We start from the raw sequence: 19,853 nt of genomic DNA, 5'->3' as shown, positions 1-19,853 counted from the left end.
CCAATAGAGGATATGACTCTTGCATATTTTGATAGGAAATAGATGGCTTCTTTCATGACAAAGTTTGACCACTCCTGGTATGTTACAGTTTTATTAGATTATTATATTTCATCGTTTTAAAGACATTTAAAACAATATCAAATATTTAAAAAACAAATCTAAATTAATAACAAAATATCATCAAGATAATGAAATATATCAGATGTATAAAACAATTGTTAAATAGTTCTTTCATCTGACCAAATAAACATTATAATTATCCCTAATATGGATGCATTAAAAGTGCAAAAATTCAATAATTGGTTATTATTGTATAATACATTTTATCTAGAAAAAATAATGAGTTACTAATATTTCATTTTTTAATATAATAAGATAAAAACATTTCTGAAGAAATTCATAGAGCTACATACAAAAGTCATAAATTTACTTAAAAATGAAATAACTATTTAATCTGTCAATTCAAATATATATTTTAAAACTGAAGTAATTTTATTTTACTAAGTTCTGAATATTTAATATTGTAAGCATCACTATTTGGTTTTTAAATTTATTTGCTATATAATACAGTATTTCAACAATAGTATATATACATTATTTTAAAATAAGAAAATTTCTAATGAAACTTGTAAAAGTTCAATTTTAAATAAATTTATAATTCATAAATAACAATTATTTATTATGACTTCACAATGCCAGGCTTCAATTATGAATTATACTTTTAATTTATTTAATTTAAAATATATGCTCTCAATCTCAAATTAATGTCCTGCCCCTGTACAGTACATCATACTTTTCCTCTTACAGTCATGCTGGTCATCATCCTTTCAGGGAAACTTTTTGAATTGAAATAACATGACTTCTGGTACAAACTAAAAGTTTGTATATCGAAGCCTCCCATCCCTAAGCTTTCCATATGTGGTCTCAACTTTCATCTATCTATCTATATCTAACTGTTCTTGACATTAACCCTTAGCCTGCCGTCTGCCATGCCCACTTATTTTGTAACACGGCCAAGGGCAAAATAGGTGAATCAGGCAATATTATTTTAAAAATTCATTAAAAATTAAATTATTATTTTATTCATATGAAAAAAATCACATATATTTATCAATATAGTTAGTTTTAAATACAACATATTTTGATAAAGTTTGTTTGAAAAATTTATGAGAAAAAAAAAATATATATGATAACTGACATCCAGACTTGAAAATTTGTTACTATTTGTCAAAATTAACATTGTCTGGTTACTTCATTCTTATTGTCACTGAGCCAATAGGACATACAATATTGTTCTGTACAATTTGATATAACATTTATGCATGTACGTTTATTCCTTGTGAAATAATCGCACATTATATCACACATTTGTTTGAAATCTGAACTTTATTCTGCTTTCAACTAATATAATGAACTAATATACTTTATTCATTTTATATCAAACAAGATTATTTATTTTCGTAATAAACATATGATTACCAGTAGCAATAGATGTAACATTTGCTGATATTTTAGATTTAAAAAATAATTAAAAATTAAAAAAATATATAAAATATCGGAACTGAAAGGTCATAACTTGAATATTTATGATGCATTAACATATTATAGCTGAATAAACTTATTATAGTAATATTATTGCATGAATATGCTAAAAATAAAATAAAAAATTATCAGAAAATAAAAAATTAAGGAAAAAACATCGATAATTAAAATTTTTTACGACGACAAAACACCACCTGGACAAAAATATGTGAAACAGACGATAAACAAGACGATACTGTCAAGTGCTGACATCTGTTGTAGATAAATTCTATAAAAATCGATTTTTAACAGGGTAACGATGAATCGGTACCCTGGCCGTTTTGCGAAACAATTAGGGTAACGATAGATCGGTACCCTGGCCGGGAAAGGGTTAAGGAAGGACAGACAGACAGGCAACAGTGGGAATTTATAGGTCTACAATTTTTTCAAATTGCAGCCCAACAATTATTTTACTTACACAATAATATCATTCATTGATAACTGCTGTATACAAGAAATATTTAAAAATGGTTTCAAATTAAAGTAAAAACATTAAATTTTTGACAGCTACAAAGACTATATTTTCATTTTCTCATCCTGTGATAGTGTTTGCAATGTTAAAACTAAAAACTATAAACAGTATATTAACAGACATTTAAAAATTAACCAATTTTAATTTTTAGTTAGTTAATTAAAAAAAAAAAAAAACTCGGAAGCTTTCTAAATCAATGAAAATATTATATATGTTTAATAATTCAATCTCTCTGCAAATAATTACTTGTTGCTTGCTACCTTATTATTATTAATAACAAGGCTTTTAGAATTTTGTGATCAATAATTCTAATTATTCTAGATTTCTAAATCAGAAATAGTACTGATGAATGTTTAGAATAAAACATTTGCATATAGTTTATAGTAGTAAATAATAGTTAGTCTTTGCTACAAAATTGAATTTTACTGCATTTTTAAATCCTCTCAAAGCAACCGTTTCAATTTAAATCTATAATATAATTTATCAGAAATATCTAGTTCCAAACCTAACACAATCTTTGATAATAGCATCTGATGTTTTTTGAAAATTTTAGTTATTAGTAAAATGAAAAAAACCCCAATTTTAAAATATAAAAGGTTATAGATAAGTATCAATTATGCATAAATTGTATAACCTGATCTCAAATTATTTTAATGGAAACTTACAGTTACATAGCATTTTGATTTAATCTTGTCAATCCAAAATCCTCCTTCTACAATTGTTCCAGTTTTCTGTAGTACTTGTTTTAACTGTTGAAGAGTGAATGGACGAACTAAATTCTTAATATGAATAATGCATGATGGTGGATTCTGTGGTGGAGTGGGAGGATGAGGACTTTCTTCTTTTGATGTATCTTCTTTTACCAGATCAGCTAGAAAATAATATTTAATCAGTATTTATTAACTGTACTTTTGTTGTATTAATAATTTAAAATTATTACAAAATCTAAAACATTATTTTAATATAGTCGAAGATAAAAAAGTAAAGTTTTTTTGTTAGATATATAAAATTTTATAATTTAAATCTTAATTCAAAAGTATTAACTAAAAAAGATAATGAGAATAATTTACTTTCACTTATTTCTGGAATTCCAGGAATTTCAGTCTGTTGATTATTTAATTCCTGACTTCCAAATAAAGCTTCCTCCTCAGGTGTATTAGCAGTAGGAGTTAATTCTTCTGATGATAAAACAACATTTTTTACTACTGGTTTGTAATCAGGTATTAGATCCTGAAAAAATAACAAAAATAAAAAATTTTAAGATTGTCAATTCACTAGATAATAAATGCAAAAATTAATAAAAATAAATATTCTACAAAAAATCTCATAATACTAGAAAAATAATACATATTGCTCTTTTCTAAACTACATGTATACATTTATGAATTCAATCATTAAATTCAGTAAATTTTTTTAGAACAGTCATCTTTGGCTTTATTTATCAAATATAATTAAAGTATTAATAAATGAAAAAGTTTTGTTTTGTAGAATTCAAATTTTTACATTACTTTAAATACACTTAAAACTAATGCAAAACTTTATAGAAATTTTGCATTAGTTTTAATAATATTTGATTAAAGAAAAATGAATCAAATTTTATGAATGAAAATGAATTCATCTTGTGGCCAGAAGCAAAATGATCTGTAGATGAAATCCTAAACTCTACTGCCATTATGATACAGAAAACAATGGCATACAAATTTCATGAGGGGAACGTGGATATAAGTTTGTTAGAAACAATCACATCATCCATGACAAACAGATTACTGCAAGAGCTACTTAAAAAAGGCATAACAATTGATTTCTAATGCATCAATCAATACTTTGTGATGAAATTCAGTATACTTCTGTTTCAATCTTATAATTTTGTCCAAGATGTGTGTTGACTTGAATTAAAAGATCAAAACACACATTTTCCAGTATCATTGATTCTAAATTTTATTTTTTTCTTATTCTTACTTTGCTGTTTTAGTAAATTATCACACTTTACAACAACTAGCCCTGTAGATTTGTTGTATTATTTTACATAATTTTTGAATAAATAAGTTAACTTGTTGATAATTTTATAATTTTTCCAGACTGAGTAGATTGATGACAACTGATAAGGCCTACTTTACTCCTTCAATGGTCTGCAAAATGATTCATAATTTTTATTGTGACACTGGAAATTCAATTCATAAATATATATTAGATTAATATAACTGATTAATGGTTTAATCATCATTGCCAAGAGAAACAAAATATAAGCAAAAAGCTACCTGTTTTTTCTTAACTAAAACAATCAATAATCAACATAACTAAAAGCTGTTTATTAATCATTAATAACAAAAGCATTTTGTCCAATGGAAATTAATCTTTATGGTTTTTAAAGTTTCAATAAAATTAAAGAAAAGTGCAAAGACATAGTACTCTACAGTTAAATTCAAAAGTTTGATGAATAAAGCAAAAAGTTTTAAAAGAAAGAATTTATGTAATATTATGTAAGGGTCAGTCAGAAAGTAATGCACCCTATTTTGTTTCTCTCTTATTTTACAAGAAAACTAAATGAAATTTACACAGCATGTAGCTATATCTTTCCTAAGTTCTCAGAATTTTTCAGGGTCTCCTCTTCAAAGTGATTCTCACACTGAGCTTTCTTTAGTGGCCCAAATAGATGATAATCTGATAATACTAGGTTAGGCTGTATGATGGATGAGGCAAAACCTCCTATTCATTTTTTGCAACCTCTCAAATGGTTTGCACACTAGTATGTGGTCTTGCATGATCATGAAAATGAACAACACCAACAGGAGCTTTTGTTGGGTGAATTTGCCAAAGATATGCTTTAAGCTTATTCATGGTGTTGATATATTGAACAGAATTTATTATGCACCTGTGATCCAAAAAATCCACCAGAATCACATCCTTCATGACCCAAAACACTGTTGCCATAACTTTTCCTGTGGATGACACATTTTTGAATTTTTTTCTTCCTAGGTGATGTGTGTTGCCATTCCATTGACTGCCTCTTGGATTCAGGTTCAAAGAAATAAACTAGTCTTATCTCGTCACAATTTTTGCCAGGAACTCCTCCCCTTCTGTAACGAAGTGGTGCAACAGGTCAATAACTTTTGTTTTCCTTGCTTCTTTATTCTGGTTGGTCAACATTTTCAGTAGCCACCATACAAAAACCTTTGAGTAGTCCAGTTTATCAATAATGTACTGTACATCACACTGCCTTTACCAATAGTAAGCAGGCAGCAGCACAATTCATTAGTTGTTACCTGGCAGTCAGCACAAATTATCTCATAGAGTTGTTAATGTTCTATGAAATCACTGCAGTGACCAGTCAGCTGCTTCACTTTTTATCAGCCAAGGTTTGCTCTTCAGCTTCCATACAGGCTTCTGTAACCCAGCATCTAACAATGCTGACATCCACTGTTGCATTCCCATAAACATTCTTCAGCCTTTCATCAATGCAACTCAAAAGGCTGTGTCACACTAGATGATTTCTCATCCTGGAGACATGTTTCTGAGTGACAAAAACCTGTTGATGTTCAGTGATGTCTGGACACACAAGGAGTCATATGATCAATATTTCTACCTGGTAATCATAAATTTTTGCTAATGACTCAAAATTATGTATATTTGAGTACCCTGTGTTATTCTTTAATAGTGTGATTATACTGTAAATTGTTTCTTATGATTGTATTAATGAAATTAAACATCATATCCTATTAACTGTCGACAAATGACTGTCCTCCATTTTTATTTTTGTGCTGTAAACAAGAGTTATACTCATGTGATAAATCTATGTGCACTCATTAGTTACAGTGAGCGACAGGAGAGTTTTTGTCTTCCAAAGTTAAAGCAATTTGACACCCCCAATGACTGTTCTTCCACTGCCCAAAAAACAGGTTTTTCTATTGCCTGGTGACATGTTTCCCACAAAAATCACCTAGTATGTCATGGCCTTCAGTGTTTTACCTTCTGCAGTCAGGAATTCTATCACAGATTGCTATTTTATACATATGTTGACATCAGCCATTTTCTAAAACAATGCTAAGCTGCAACCTATTGACTTACAAAGCTGTTATTGTGAATGACTATAGATGAAGATAGGAGAAATTGTACCAAATTCAAATTTCTCATATTACCAACCTATTTAATGAGGGAAAAAAGGAGGCATTACTTTTTAACTGTTCCATGTATGTTCATGTTATCAGCAAGTTGGAAAAGATTTCTGTGTAACAAATCTATTAAGAAATCCAAATGATAATTACAGAATAAATCTTTCACAATAAAATGCAATTTTTACCTTAAGGGAATCAGTTGAAATACTAACTGATGGCTTAGTTGCCACTTTTGTACTTGAACCCCATCTTCTTTTCCTTTGTGGTCGTTCAGAATTACCAAGAGTTTGATTTTCTTTTCTGGATGCTAAAAGTATTTTAGAAATTAAAAATTTATCTTGCTCATTATAATATCTTACTATGCATTTTAAAAAGTGAATAAAATTTAATAGGAAAACTAAAATATAATTAAAACTATGATCTGTTTTAAATTGCTCAGTATTTCACAGTAACTACTGAGCTTTCTTATCTAGACAAGGTGGTGACTAGCAAGAGTTTATATTATTATTATAAATGCATAGTTATATAAAATAGAAGGTATAAGTGATACTATCATTATAATCAAAGAACTATGTTGATAAGTATTATCTATGCTATTAATTAAAGTTAGTACTTTTTAGTTGAATTTTAGAAACTAAATTTAAAAATTGGTCCAGTATTTCCAGGTTCTCTTTACACATGCCATTATTATTTAGAAATAATCTATTGTATATAGAAATGAAATCATAATTTTGTATTTAATAATATATAAAATCTATGTTGTATCTAATTCAATATTTATTAATAAGGTATTACATGGGTCAAATCTCATTTTCTATATACAACCACATTACAAATTATTTACATAAACACAACAAATAAATAGTATTTTGGTTATACTATTTATTGTAAAGAAAATTATTATTCAGCTTTCTACTGATTAGTTAGATTATTAATTTATAAAATGAAGATAATAAATAAAAATATCGCATACATGATAAAGATAATTTACGTGTTGTTATTCTTCGTGACTGCTCTTTTACTTCTTTATCCTATAAATAAATATATTTTAAATAAAAACAACTGTTTTAAATAATAAAATTTTTTAAATTAATATTTGTGGTCTAATTTTATTCTTATCACAAAATAATTATAGATTTAATACTTCATAATGAAATAGATTATAATAAAATTTCTATCATCTTTAATTAATATAATAAATTTCCATTCTCATGTAATAACATGCAGAATAACTAATTTCATTGCAAACTTCTATCAACGATTACAAAAGACCAAAACAGAATATTAACAAAGAAATGAATAGAAATATAATAAAAATTGCTTTTGGTTCTATTAGAAATAATATTGATATTAAACTGATATGACTATAAAGAAAATTCAGTTATTTACAGGATAGCAAGTTCTCACTTAACTTCATCAATAGGTTCTTGAAAACTGCAATATATTGAGTGAAACAATATACTGTATAACATAACCAATTTTATTATAAACTAAATGATACAAACAAGATATAATTTGGTTATTAGTATTCTAATTGGATCATGCTTGCAACCCCCAGTATTTATTTTTAATGAAAATTCAATAACAACACAGTCAAACCTAATTCATTCCCCAACTGAAATAAAGTAAAATGGATTAATTTGTTTCAAATGCCTAAAACAAAACCAGTTTTTTTAACCTTGTTAGCTGTATTTCATGCATAAAATGCCTATAAAGGCAATATACCAAAACTAACACTTTACAAAGAAGTGCTATAAATAGAGACTCAACCCCAACTGCCAAGATGAAATATAACAAAATATATCAAGACAGAGAAGTATTTTATCAACACTTTTTGAAATATTGTGTTTCAATTGATTTGATTTCAATTTTAATTTAAATTAATTAAGTAATTTTACTTTATTTTTGATGTAAAGGCCAGTTTTAATTATTAGTTTTAGTTTAATTAACTGGCTACCTAGTATTAATAAATATTAATTATTATTATAATATATATTATATTGATAAATTTTTGTCATATAATTTAACATAAGCATATTTAAACATGAATTCTAAAATGACATTTGTATTACACAAATGTCAATTAATGCAGTTTTTATGAATTAATTTGGTTTAAATTCAACTGTGGCACGTGCCAAAAAATGTAAATAGCATCTTTCCTGCATACGCATTAAAATGTAATTTAAATAACAAAATCATCGATAATTCATGTTGTGACATCTAATGACATGAGATGATTTCAGCACCACTAACTTCTGAATTGGTAGTCTTGCCATTGATTGGTTGGGCTGTTGACTTCTTTAACACAGGAAGTACAGAATTCACTGTCTGTGGATGGTTCTTGCCAAGTAACTTGTATGGAAACCAAGTTATCATATAGCAACCAGAAAAAATATGGAATTCAAAATTTTGTTCATAAACTGAGGTATTTGTAACCATAGGTTTGATTGTAATTATAAATGATTGCAAATGTATCTCTCCTCAATGATATTATAATGAAACTGTTAAATGAAAACTTGCAGTACACCATTTTCTTAATATTGTATTTTTAATTGAAATGTTTTTTAAATACATAAATGATTAAAAATAATTATTCAGAGTCAGACATTCTGCACTATGATACTCTAATATGTATGTTGTGATATTCAAAGAGATCATAGTTGGACTGTGAAGTGTTGGAGACAGTAGATATGTGAAGGTGTGCAAACAGTGGCTAGGCTGTGGATTCCCTAGCTAGACCACCAAGTATGATGATTGTCTGATGTGAAACAAGTAAGAACAGTTGCAACAATGACTGCCCATTTGTCTTACAAAGTTATTTACAATACTTGCTTTAAGAGAACAAAAGTAAAAAGTTTCAATATCCATGTTTTGGGGGCTGACTTTTGTTAAACTGCTAGTTGTTTCAATACTTTCCATGTTAGCTATCATTATGCATAATTAAGTGATGATAAATGGGAATTGCATTTCCAGCAAAATAATAAAAATATACAGTTATTCCCATAAAACACAGTAGTTAGGTTCCGAAAAGTGCCGTGTTAGGCGAATATATGAAACAAAGGACTAATACAAAATAGGGTTAGGTCTCAAAAGTTAGTAAAAGTGTACTATTCTTTTTCTTAATTAAGAGAAATATTAAAGCAATCAATAATTAACTAACGATCACAATCAAGAGTATTGCATGTTAATATTAATTTTTTCTTCACTGCTAAATACCATTAAAGAAGGAAGTTTTGTTTGTTTTGGCAAAATATCATCATCTTCCGAGCAGTGCTGCTGATAATTGAGATTAAAGTCAATTATCTCAGCACCTTGATTTTTCTCTATATTTCATAAAACCTGATAGGGTAGATGTACCAGTTTTGGCCAGAAAACAAATTTAACTTAAAAATATAATCGTCACATATTCAAATCTGTCCAATGAAACAAACTTTTATTGTTAACTGTGTGAACAGTTAACAATAAAAGTTTGTTTCATTTGTGATTATATTTTTAAGTTAAATTTGTTTTCTGGCCAGAACTGGTACATCTATCCTATTTGTTTGCATTTGACTATCTTTAAAAATTTCATTTTTTTATGTAGTAACTTTTAATTTAATCTATAAAAAAAAAGCACAGTTACAGTCTTGAGTTTATTTAGAGAAGTGGTTCCTAACCTTCTTTTGGTTTGCATACCCCTTGGCAGCACATTTTCCTAAGTTTTATTTCATGAAACAGTGGTGCCGTACAATTACAATTGTAAAAAAGTTTTTTTTTTACTTTTTTAAAATTGAAGTGTTGAAGGAAGGACACAGATTTAAATATACTTATATATATTTTTATTTAAAACTACGCATTGTCTCAAAAGACCTCAATACAGAATCTGAATATTCTTACAGTATATCTGTCATTATTAACTTTTTTTTTTTGGGTACCCCTAAACCATCAAGCGTGTACCCCCAGTTGGGAATAACTGATTAACAGCATTATCAATGGCAACACCTGGTTTATAGGAATGCTAGAATAGGAAGCTAGGACAAGGAAGAAGAAAATTGTACGATCAATTCTCATTAAATAAAATTGGGTGAAAGACACAAAACAACATTGAAAATTTCAATATTCTAAAATCTGTGGGCAAACATGAGACAGCATGCATGTTTGCTTGAATAAAAAAAAAATAACTATGACTATGTTTGCACTTAAAAATTGTGATGTTTTGTCTGGAGATGTTCTCAACTATGTTAGAGAAAAACTGTGTTGTATGAGAGATACCTGTAGTATTATATCTCCAATTCATCTAAACGCACACATTTTGTTCAAATTAATTTCCCCAAGACAATAAAGCTTAAATTGATTTTGTAAAACCTAATTAAGTTTATAATAAAAAAAAGTAACATATTACATCTCATATATCATTGATGGCAAACCTTTCTCTGTAGTAAATCAAAATTGAATTCTAAATTTAATAACTTGAAATTGCAGGTAAAATATTTGAGTAAATAAAAAAATAATTCTTGCAATATTTATTTTACCATCATTTCATTTTTCTTTCATGTATACATATATTAAATAAACTATATATAAGTGAAAGAAAATAATAATGTGATTATAACAGAACAAGTATTACATTTACAATGGGAAATTTGTTGTTTATTTGATGATAATTTTCTATCTGAAGTTCATAATTAGTGATCATTAAGACTTTTCACAACAGCTTCAAGACCTTGTTCTTGCTGAAAAATTTTAACTTTTCACACATATATATATATATATATATACATCTACATGTGAAAAGTTATTTATAAAAACTAATACTTTCTAAACTTTCAATGCAGATACCTTGAAATCATTGCATGGGTCACAGGATTGCCATCACTGCTATATACTATAATTTAACAACAAAAATTAAAAAAAAAAAATCTATACTAATGCTATGTTGCTTTATAATTTCTTTTGAATCATTAAAACAAAGAAGAGAAATTTTTATAAGCCATTTCTTTCATTAATGTGTTACTGTTTCATATGTCCTAAAATCACAGATATTAAATGCAAGGTGAAAATAATTTTAAATAAATTTACAGTTATGTCAGCTGTAAATTTAAACATGTTTATAAAGCTTCCAAAACTGCTGAGTGAAGACAAAAATGCTTTCTTTTTAAGGAAATTACTTTGAACAATACAACTTTGAATAATATTTTTTTAAATTTTAATTTAGTTTTTTTAATTCATATAATTCTAGAATTAAATTGCTAAACTTGTATTCTTATTTTTATGAAGAACATTGTATTGTATAGTATTGCCATAGAATTATTATGAAGAACAAAACTCAAAACTACTTAAAAATCTGATTTATTAGCTGATTAATAATTAATGCTATACATCCACAAGAGCCGAATTATCGGGCTAGAGTTGGCTATAATAAATAAATAATTAATAAGACAATTTGGCACTAGAGCTTGGCGTTAGGCGCCATCTCTTACTAAACTTAATAATTATAATTAAATTATTAAGTTTAGTAAGAGATGGCGCCTAACGCCAAGCTCTAGTGCCAAATTGTCTTATTAATTATTTATTTATTATAGCCAACTCTAGCCCAATAATTCGGCTCTTGTGGATGTATAGCTTTGTAACGGGTTAGTCGTTATTTATTTATAATAATTAATGATTATTCCTCAATAGATATTAAATGAAAGCAATATAAAAATATTTTAATTTTTTAATCACAAAATTAATTTTTGATAATCATATAAATTTTATATACACTGGTGACTCAATATAATGTACTTCCATAGAATCTGGACCTTAATGTCTTTATACAGAAAAAGCTGAAACAAAATGGACAGTAGAGGATGAGGATGAATGATAAGTTGTTAAACAACTTAACTGCCATTGGTTATTCTTACACATGCAGAAAGGATACTCCTTATAAAGCAGCCTCATAGATAAAACAGTTAAATTTTTTGAATTCCAAGGACTGCATTATATAGTGAAACCTTGGTATTTGACCTTAATCCGTTCCTGATGTTTGGACTTATACTGAATAGGACGTATACCAAACCAACCTTTCCCATAAGAAGTAATGTAAAAATGATTAATCCGTTCTCATGTAAAAAAAACCTCCTCTTGATATGGTATATTAATGGGGTTGTAAAATAATTTAAACACTGTTTGAGCACATTAATAAAAAAGTAAATTTTATTATAGATTTTTAAAGTTATTACAGTATATTGTATCATATTATTTAAATCATTAAATCAAAATCAAATCAAATCAAACTCTCGTTAATACTAATAATCCATTTAGAAATTGATTTAACCCCTTTCACAACCTTAGCAAATTTAACGTCTTTATTTTTCACGATTGTCGAAATCATCATTCTCGGAATACGGTATGCAACAGTTAAATCTCGAACACGCATGCCACCTTCATATTTCTCAACAATCTCTTTTTTCAGTTCCATTGTGATACTAGTCATTTTTTTAGTTTTCATTTGCCTTTTTGCATTCATGATTAATAAAAATAATAAAGTTTTACTTACAAATTAAAATCAGAAGAAATTTAACAAAGTTATAGACCGTGGCACCGCAAATATCTAGTCTGGTCTAGTCCACCAATAGTGCTACTCGTTCATAGATGGTGCATATAATTGAATTAAGTCGTATACCGAGCAAAATTTGTTTCGTCCAAACAGGACATATTCCGAATTGGACGTATTCTAAAGCAGATGTATACAGAGGTACCACTGTATCAAGTCACTAGTGTATATTTTAACTAATTATTATTAATTACAGTAGAGCATTGATTATCTGAACACCGATCAACCGAAACATTGGTTAACCAAAAGTGTTCCAGTCGGACTGTGTCGTGCTGAATCAAATGTTTTTGACACTAGATTAACTTCTAAAGTATAATTTTTTTGTTTTTATATTTTTCAATATATTTATTTTGTTTGTACAAAATAAAGAAATAATTTTTAACAGTACAATAGCCACAATTATTATTATAAAAATTTTCGTTAGGCTTAACATCGACGAAAATTCAATGCAAAGCGACACACAATGAAGAAAAATTTCAACATGGGATATACTAATATACAATATTAATAATGTATTTTTTCGTACATAATTGGTTATAAAAAAAAATCAATTTTCCAAACAAACCAGTCTGCAATTGATTTGGATAATCAATGCTCTACTGTATATTAAAAATTTTGAATATAATTATTAATTTATTAATACAATTTGTAGAAGTAAGTCATTTCTAGTCCAGATTTAATTTGTGATCATCCATAACTAGTATATACAATCTATCATATTATCTTATTAAAATTTTTAAAAATTTTAAATTAAATTAAAAAATAAGTATTTTTATATTTTATCCCTGATTTATTAATTAAATCTATTCAACCATAACAACAATTCACTGATAAACAATATCAGTAAAGTGAGCATATATCTATATATAATAAAAAATGTATACTGTCTTTTATTAAAAATATGAAGTATAGTGAATCTTACAGATAACTGTTTTTCTCTGTGATCAGACACTTCAGTTTCTTCTTGACTGGAAAATTTATGTTCTTTTCTGAAATATATAAAATTTTTAAGTGATTAGAATAAGGTTAATATTGCTTAACATATTAATTTATTTAACTGGACACAAGTAATTACAAGATATACTTTGATGTAATGTTACAAAGAAAAAAAAAGATATTTTATTATATCAATCATATATAAATTAGAGTTATATCAAATAATAACTTAAAATATTATCTATGGTGAACTATAACACTGATCTCCATGTTTGTAAATAATTGGAACCAAGTAATCCTTCATAAATATCAAATTGTTGACTTTGAGTTCTATTTTCAACATAAATTTGTAATTTGTTCCAAGACTATGTATTACTACTATTTTTAGTACATGTATTTCCAATTGCAAATGATTGAATTCCCTAACACCTGCATCCATGAACACTGAAGATATAGTGTAAAATAAATGTAACATAAATTCCTAATAAATATTTCAAACCTATCAAGTTTATATTATTTTAAATAAATCACCTAAACAGTTTTGGAAATTCTGAAATTTTTCAATTGATTATATTTTCTATGATAACATTAACCTATCCTATGTTGAAACATTTCTCTGATGTGTGTTGCTTCATGTTGAATTTTTGTCGATGCTAAGCCTAACAAAAGTTACACGTTTTAGAAAAAAAAAAAAAAATTGTGGCTATTGTATCATCCAGAATTATTTTTTTATTTTGCACAAACAAAATAGACACATTAAAAAATGTGAAAACAAAAATTTATATTTCATAAGTTAGTTTTAATATGATAATTATGATGTGTGGTGAGATTTAGGGTCGATTTACACACAACAGTGACGTGCCGGCACAGTGCAGTAAGCATCGATAAATATCACACATAGCCAATCAGAGTTTTATGTACGACACTTGTATGATTGACAGAATACAGATCACATGTTGTAGATGAAACTCTGATTGGCTGTGTGTGATATTTATTGATGTTTATGCACCAAACGGTCACTGTTGTGTGTAAATCGACCCTTAGTGTCATTAACGTTCTGATGCAGAAAAGAGATATCTCAGGAACAACACGGAATAGGTTAAACAAATATAAAGTTCACTTTTATAACCACTTAAAAAAGTTTTTTTTGGATGAATAAACTGAAATGTTATGTCCTTCAAATCAGATTGAACATGTCTGGAATCACCGGGATGCAAGCTGGACAGCCTAGGAGTTTGGCTGAATTAGAGCATTTTGCATCATCTTAGTCCACAGTGCTTGCAGCAACTGTAAACTAAAATGATGCAAGATGCCATACAGCACCTGTATGCTTCCATGCCTGCCCATATCACATCATGTATTCATGCTAGAGATGACCCAACAGAGTAGTAGAACCTCCTTTCATTTGTGGTATTTTCTGCAATAAACAATCCCTTTGCTTTCATTTTGTAATCACTTACTTATATCACGATTACCCTCACACAGGTACAATTTTGTTGGATTCTGACAACTCCTTGGTAAACTAATTTTTATGACAATGAGTGTAAAGGAACATTTTAATTTAAGTCATCATCATAAGATAGAATGTATTGTACAATTATATACTTGATGTAATACATTGATTAATAGAAATAAAATTTGTCATTGCCAACATCACAAATGACTATTTTTAGTACTAGGTACTAATTAATGGGCTTTTTGATATTCAAAAATGCAAAATTTATTTATGACAATGAATCACTTCTCATTTATAAAAAAACGTTTTTTTAAGCTGTAGAAAAGTTGTTTAAAATTTTTTAAAAACAGAATCTGACATTTTTAAACTTATGAGACAAATGATGCTGTGGTATATAAACAATAGTAACACTAACCATTTCAAATAACACCTTTGAGATAGGTATGGTAACAATTCTACTGTATGTGCTGTAGAAAACAATAAAACAAATATACAGTGGAACCTCGGTATATGTCTGCTTTAGAATACGTCCTGTTTGGACGAAACAAATTTTGCTCGGTATACGACTTTTGTTTGGTATATGACTTAATTCAATTATACACGCCATCTGTAAACAAGGAGCACTAGACCTGACTAGACGTTCGTGGTCTCATGGTTTATAACTTTGTTAAATTTCTTCTGATTTTAATTTGTAAGTAAAACTTTTTATTAATCATGAATTGCAAAAAGGCAAATGAAAAGCAACAGAAAACTAAAAAAGTGACTACAATCACAATGGAACTGAAAAAAGAGATTGTTGAGAAATATGAAGGTGGCATGTGTGTCAAGATTTAACTGTTGCATACCGTATTCCGAGAACGACAATATCGATAATCGTGAAAAATAAAGGCATTATTAAATCTGCCAATGTTGTGAAAGGGGTTAAATCAATTTCTAAATGGATTATTAATATTAACGAGAGTTTGATTTGATTTGATTTTGATTTAATGATTTAAATAATATGATACAATATACTGTAATAACTTTAAAAATCTATAATAAAATTTACTTTTTTATTAATGTGCTCAAACAGTGTTTAAATTATTTTACAACCCCATTAATATACCATATCAAGAGGAGGTTTTTTTTACATGAGAACGGATTAATCATTTTTACATTACTTCTTATGGGAAAGGTTGGTTTGGTATACGTCCTATTCGGTATAAGTCCAAACATCAGGAACGGATTAAGGTCATATACAGAGGTTCCACTGTATCATGTTTGCTTTCAGTTCAGAATATAAATTGTCAATATTCTTTTCTACAAATTTGAACCACAGAATTATTTTAGTTTAGATTTTTTTTTTAAATCATTTTATACCACAAGTTTGTACGTTTCCATTAATTAATTTTAGATTTAGTTTTTCTTCATCAAAAAGAGTAATTTTTTTATTCTTTTAATTTAATAAATTATTTTGTTAAGTATTGTACCCAAAACATTCCTGATACCAATATTAATAATGTTATTTTTTTCTTTTTCTCAACATGAATTCTTATCCATAGCTAAGTTGTATTGTCAGATATTGTTTGACTTAAGTTTTGGAGGTTTCAAAGAAGTAATAAAGTTCTATAATTGGTTATTACTTAATAATAATAAGTCTAATGATAAGGTTGCCATATATTATCTATAGACCAGTGGTTCTCAATCCATGGCGTGGACCACGAGTGCTCTGTGAAAAACAAATACAATTAAAAATTGTTGCAAAAGAAAAATCAATACAATGTAAAATAATTTTTGTACGGCATTGGTACATTGCAAGCTGGACAGCCTAGGAGCCATGACTTAGCAAACACCAATGTTGTCATCTACTAGACCAAGTGCTCTTGATTTCAAAAAAGGTTTGCCACCCCTGCTTTAAAGCTGATGTATAGTAAGTGTTCCGTGGAAAACAAATGTGGAAGTTTAGTGTTCCCTAACTTCAAAAAGATTGAGAACCATTGCTACAGACAAATGCATCTCTAAAACAAGATTAATAAATATATATTACACATGATATAAACAAAAAAATTTAAATAGCACAACTCTGAAATATGACTGTCTTATTCACAAACTGTAGTATCATTAATAATATAAGTGAATTTTTTGTTGTATTATATTTTAAGAAATTTTAATAAATAAATTTAAATTTTTTACTTTTTAAGAATCATAAAGGTTTGAAAATTACTATCAATATTGCAACTATTTATACATTTTATTTTATTTTGCATAATTTTTCATATTTAGCAACATTAGCATACTTCATTCAAACAGAAAAAGAATACTCAAGTTTGAAATGCTTGTAACAAACCAAGTTAAAAATTTATAGAAATTTTTTGTTAAATTTTTTAACTTATAAAACCTAATCCAAATTGTTAAAAAAATTTAAATTCATGCATGTCCTGTTTATAATTTTCGAAATATGGGTACTGAAAGTAAATCTTTATCTATAAAAATTAATGTTGCAACCAATAGTATATTCGGCCTCAAGCCAAATACCGAATATTCAGCCAGAAGCAAGGCCGAATTGCCAAATACAGGTATACCTCACCTTACGCCAGTAATTAGTTCCTTAAGTCGAATTTACTTGTCACTAGGCTAAACCACAAATAACCATTCCCAGTTCTGTATTTTATTTATTAATGCATTTTTAATAATATATGGTTAATAAGAATCTATTTTAAGCTTTACAAACAAATTACTTTCTTTTCTGTACTATATTAAAAACTAAAATTTATCTAAATTTACAAATACATGTACAGTACATACTGTAAATGTACATGTTTACAATTTGGCGATGTTTACAGTACATCACAGACTCTATTTGTTAATGTGGTTTGCTCTAAGACATTATAAAATAAAATGATTTTGTAAGGTTAATAACAAACACAGTTATTAAAATTATTTTGTGATAGTAAAAATAAACTAATTTACGTAAAATTTACCAATAAAGACTGCTAAATAAGACGACAACACAAAGTCACAGATGTTTTCAATATTTCGTTCTCTAGGATTTATGATGTACACATTTACTGTAAATGTACATATTTTAATATGATTTTATGTGCTTCTAACACTTTTCTAGTGTTATTACGACTTCAATATTTGTGGCAGACAGACGTAAAGTCAAATAAAATGATTTAAACTTGATTTTTATTTTTTCATATATATTTTTTGACAAACGACGTACAATCAAGAACGACTTAACTCAAAACAACGTAACCCAAAATATACCTGTATTTGGCCAAACTATTTGGCTTGATTAATGCAAGTACAAAAATTGGCACACAAACTGCATTATGGCAAGGAGCCTGCTCTGTATTGGCCCACTGTCACTATGCTTTGCCAATTGTGTTAATTCTTGACAGTCGTAGCAGATAGACATGAGCGTCACGGCAGTATGTGATAAGTGATATCATCAAATGTGGATAACAATGAAATGACTTATACGTGTAAATAATGGAAAAAGAACAGAGAAGGATTGCGAAGTGAAAATGTGAAAATAAATATGAAATTGAGTTGATAACATAATTGAACAAGTCAAGGCAGCTTACTGGCACAAAATTCATGGCCGTCAATGCCAAATAACTGTTCTCACAGACTTCAGAAAGCTAAATGCTTGTAATGAAAGTCACTTAGTGTGCATGGGCAAAAGCCTGGAGACGTTCAGGCTACTAAGCTGTCTCGAATCTGTGAAATCATAACTGTGACTTATACCGACGTTTTATCTGTCTCTTTTCTCTGTTATCACCAGGCTATGAGTCATGTAATTGTAAAATGGGAAATCTACGAAGGAAAAGTGACAAATCAAAAGTATTGCGTGTGCACATTATGATGTATGCATAGGCATACGTGGACTAGAGTGATACAGGAAAGAGAAAGGAAAGAGCAAAGACAAGTGCTTAAAAAGAAGGATAGGCAGGGTCAGACCCTAGATGTGTGACAATTCTTGAACAAATAGGTGTGTACATGTGCTGATCTTTGTAATTATAAATTGTGAATACATGTCACTAATATTATTCTGTTTTTTATTTTGTACATGTTATAAGTTATAAATAAATATAAACAAACAACACTAACCCAATAACATTAAATCTAAATACCAAAATAATTCATTACTGTGTTTTTGTTATTTTTTACTCCTGTTTTTAGGTATTCAGCCGAATAGCGAAAAATAAGCCAAATAGGCTGAATACCGAATAGTAACCGAATATTCGTTGCATAACTAATAAAAATAGATAGCAATGTATTTAAAATCGCACAAATACCCAAAATCATCTATATCAAAACTTACTTAAACAATATAATCTTGGTAATCTAACTTATATAGGATTGGAACAGTATCAGATTAAGAAGATTGCCAGATTATTGAGAGAGACATTTTGATGAATTAATGATTTAAACACAATAAAAATAATAATAATAAATGAATACAAATGATGTAACAAAAATAATTAAGTGCATAAATGAAACTGACGGCATGGAGTCAACTGTTAATGATGCAGAAAAACAAGTTGTACTATTGATTAAAACACCTGAGTATGCTGTTGCTAGTAGTCAAATTGCCAAATGGGTAAATTTCTACTAAATTTACTGAAAACTGTAGTTTGAACTAAATGAAAGCTTGTCTATGATTTGGCAATACAGTAGAGCATCGTTTATCCGAATCAATTGGGGACTGGGGTTGTTCAGATAACTGATTTTTTC

At 27.8% G+C, this 19,853-nt stretch overlaps 1 protein-coding gene across 6 annotated transcripts in view; it reads right to left on the bottom strand.

Annotated features, from left to right (window-relative positions):
* Acn (Acinus) overlaps positions 1–19,853 on the bottom strand; it is a 56,779-nt gene that overhangs the window by 12,708 nt on the left and 24,218 nt on the right. For all 6 annotated transcript variants that reach the window (XR_010883035.1, XR_010883036.1, XR_010883037.1 and 3 more), the window contains exons 3-7: positions 13,662–13,728; positions 7,139–7,196; positions 6,351–6,472; positions 3,124–3,283; positions 2,719–2,924 (exon numbers count right to left, since the gene is read on the bottom strand). Coding sequence is in view for 2 of the 6 variants with exons in the window: in XM_067288702.1 (XP_067144803.1) it covers positions 2,719–2,924; positions 3,124–3,283; positions 6,351–6,472; positions 7,139–7,196; positions 13,662–13,728 (613 nt within the window). In the remaining 4 variants the exon portion in view is untranslated. The remainder of the gene's footprint in view (positions 1–2,718; positions 2,925–3,123; positions 3,284–6,350; positions 6,473–7,138; positions 7,197–13,661; positions 13,729–19,853) is intronic.

This window comes from Centruroides vittatus, unplaced genomic scaffold (genome assembly GCF_030686945.1).
Source record: "Centruroides vittatus isolate TY-2023 unplaced genomic scaffold, ASM3068694v2 scaffold_899, whole genome shotgun sequence".
Classification (NCBI taxonomy): Eukaryota; Metazoa; Arthropoda; class Arachnida; order Scorpiones; family Buthidae; genus Centruroides; species Centruroides vittatus.
This window is presented reverse-complemented; position numbering and strand designations above follow the sequence as displayed.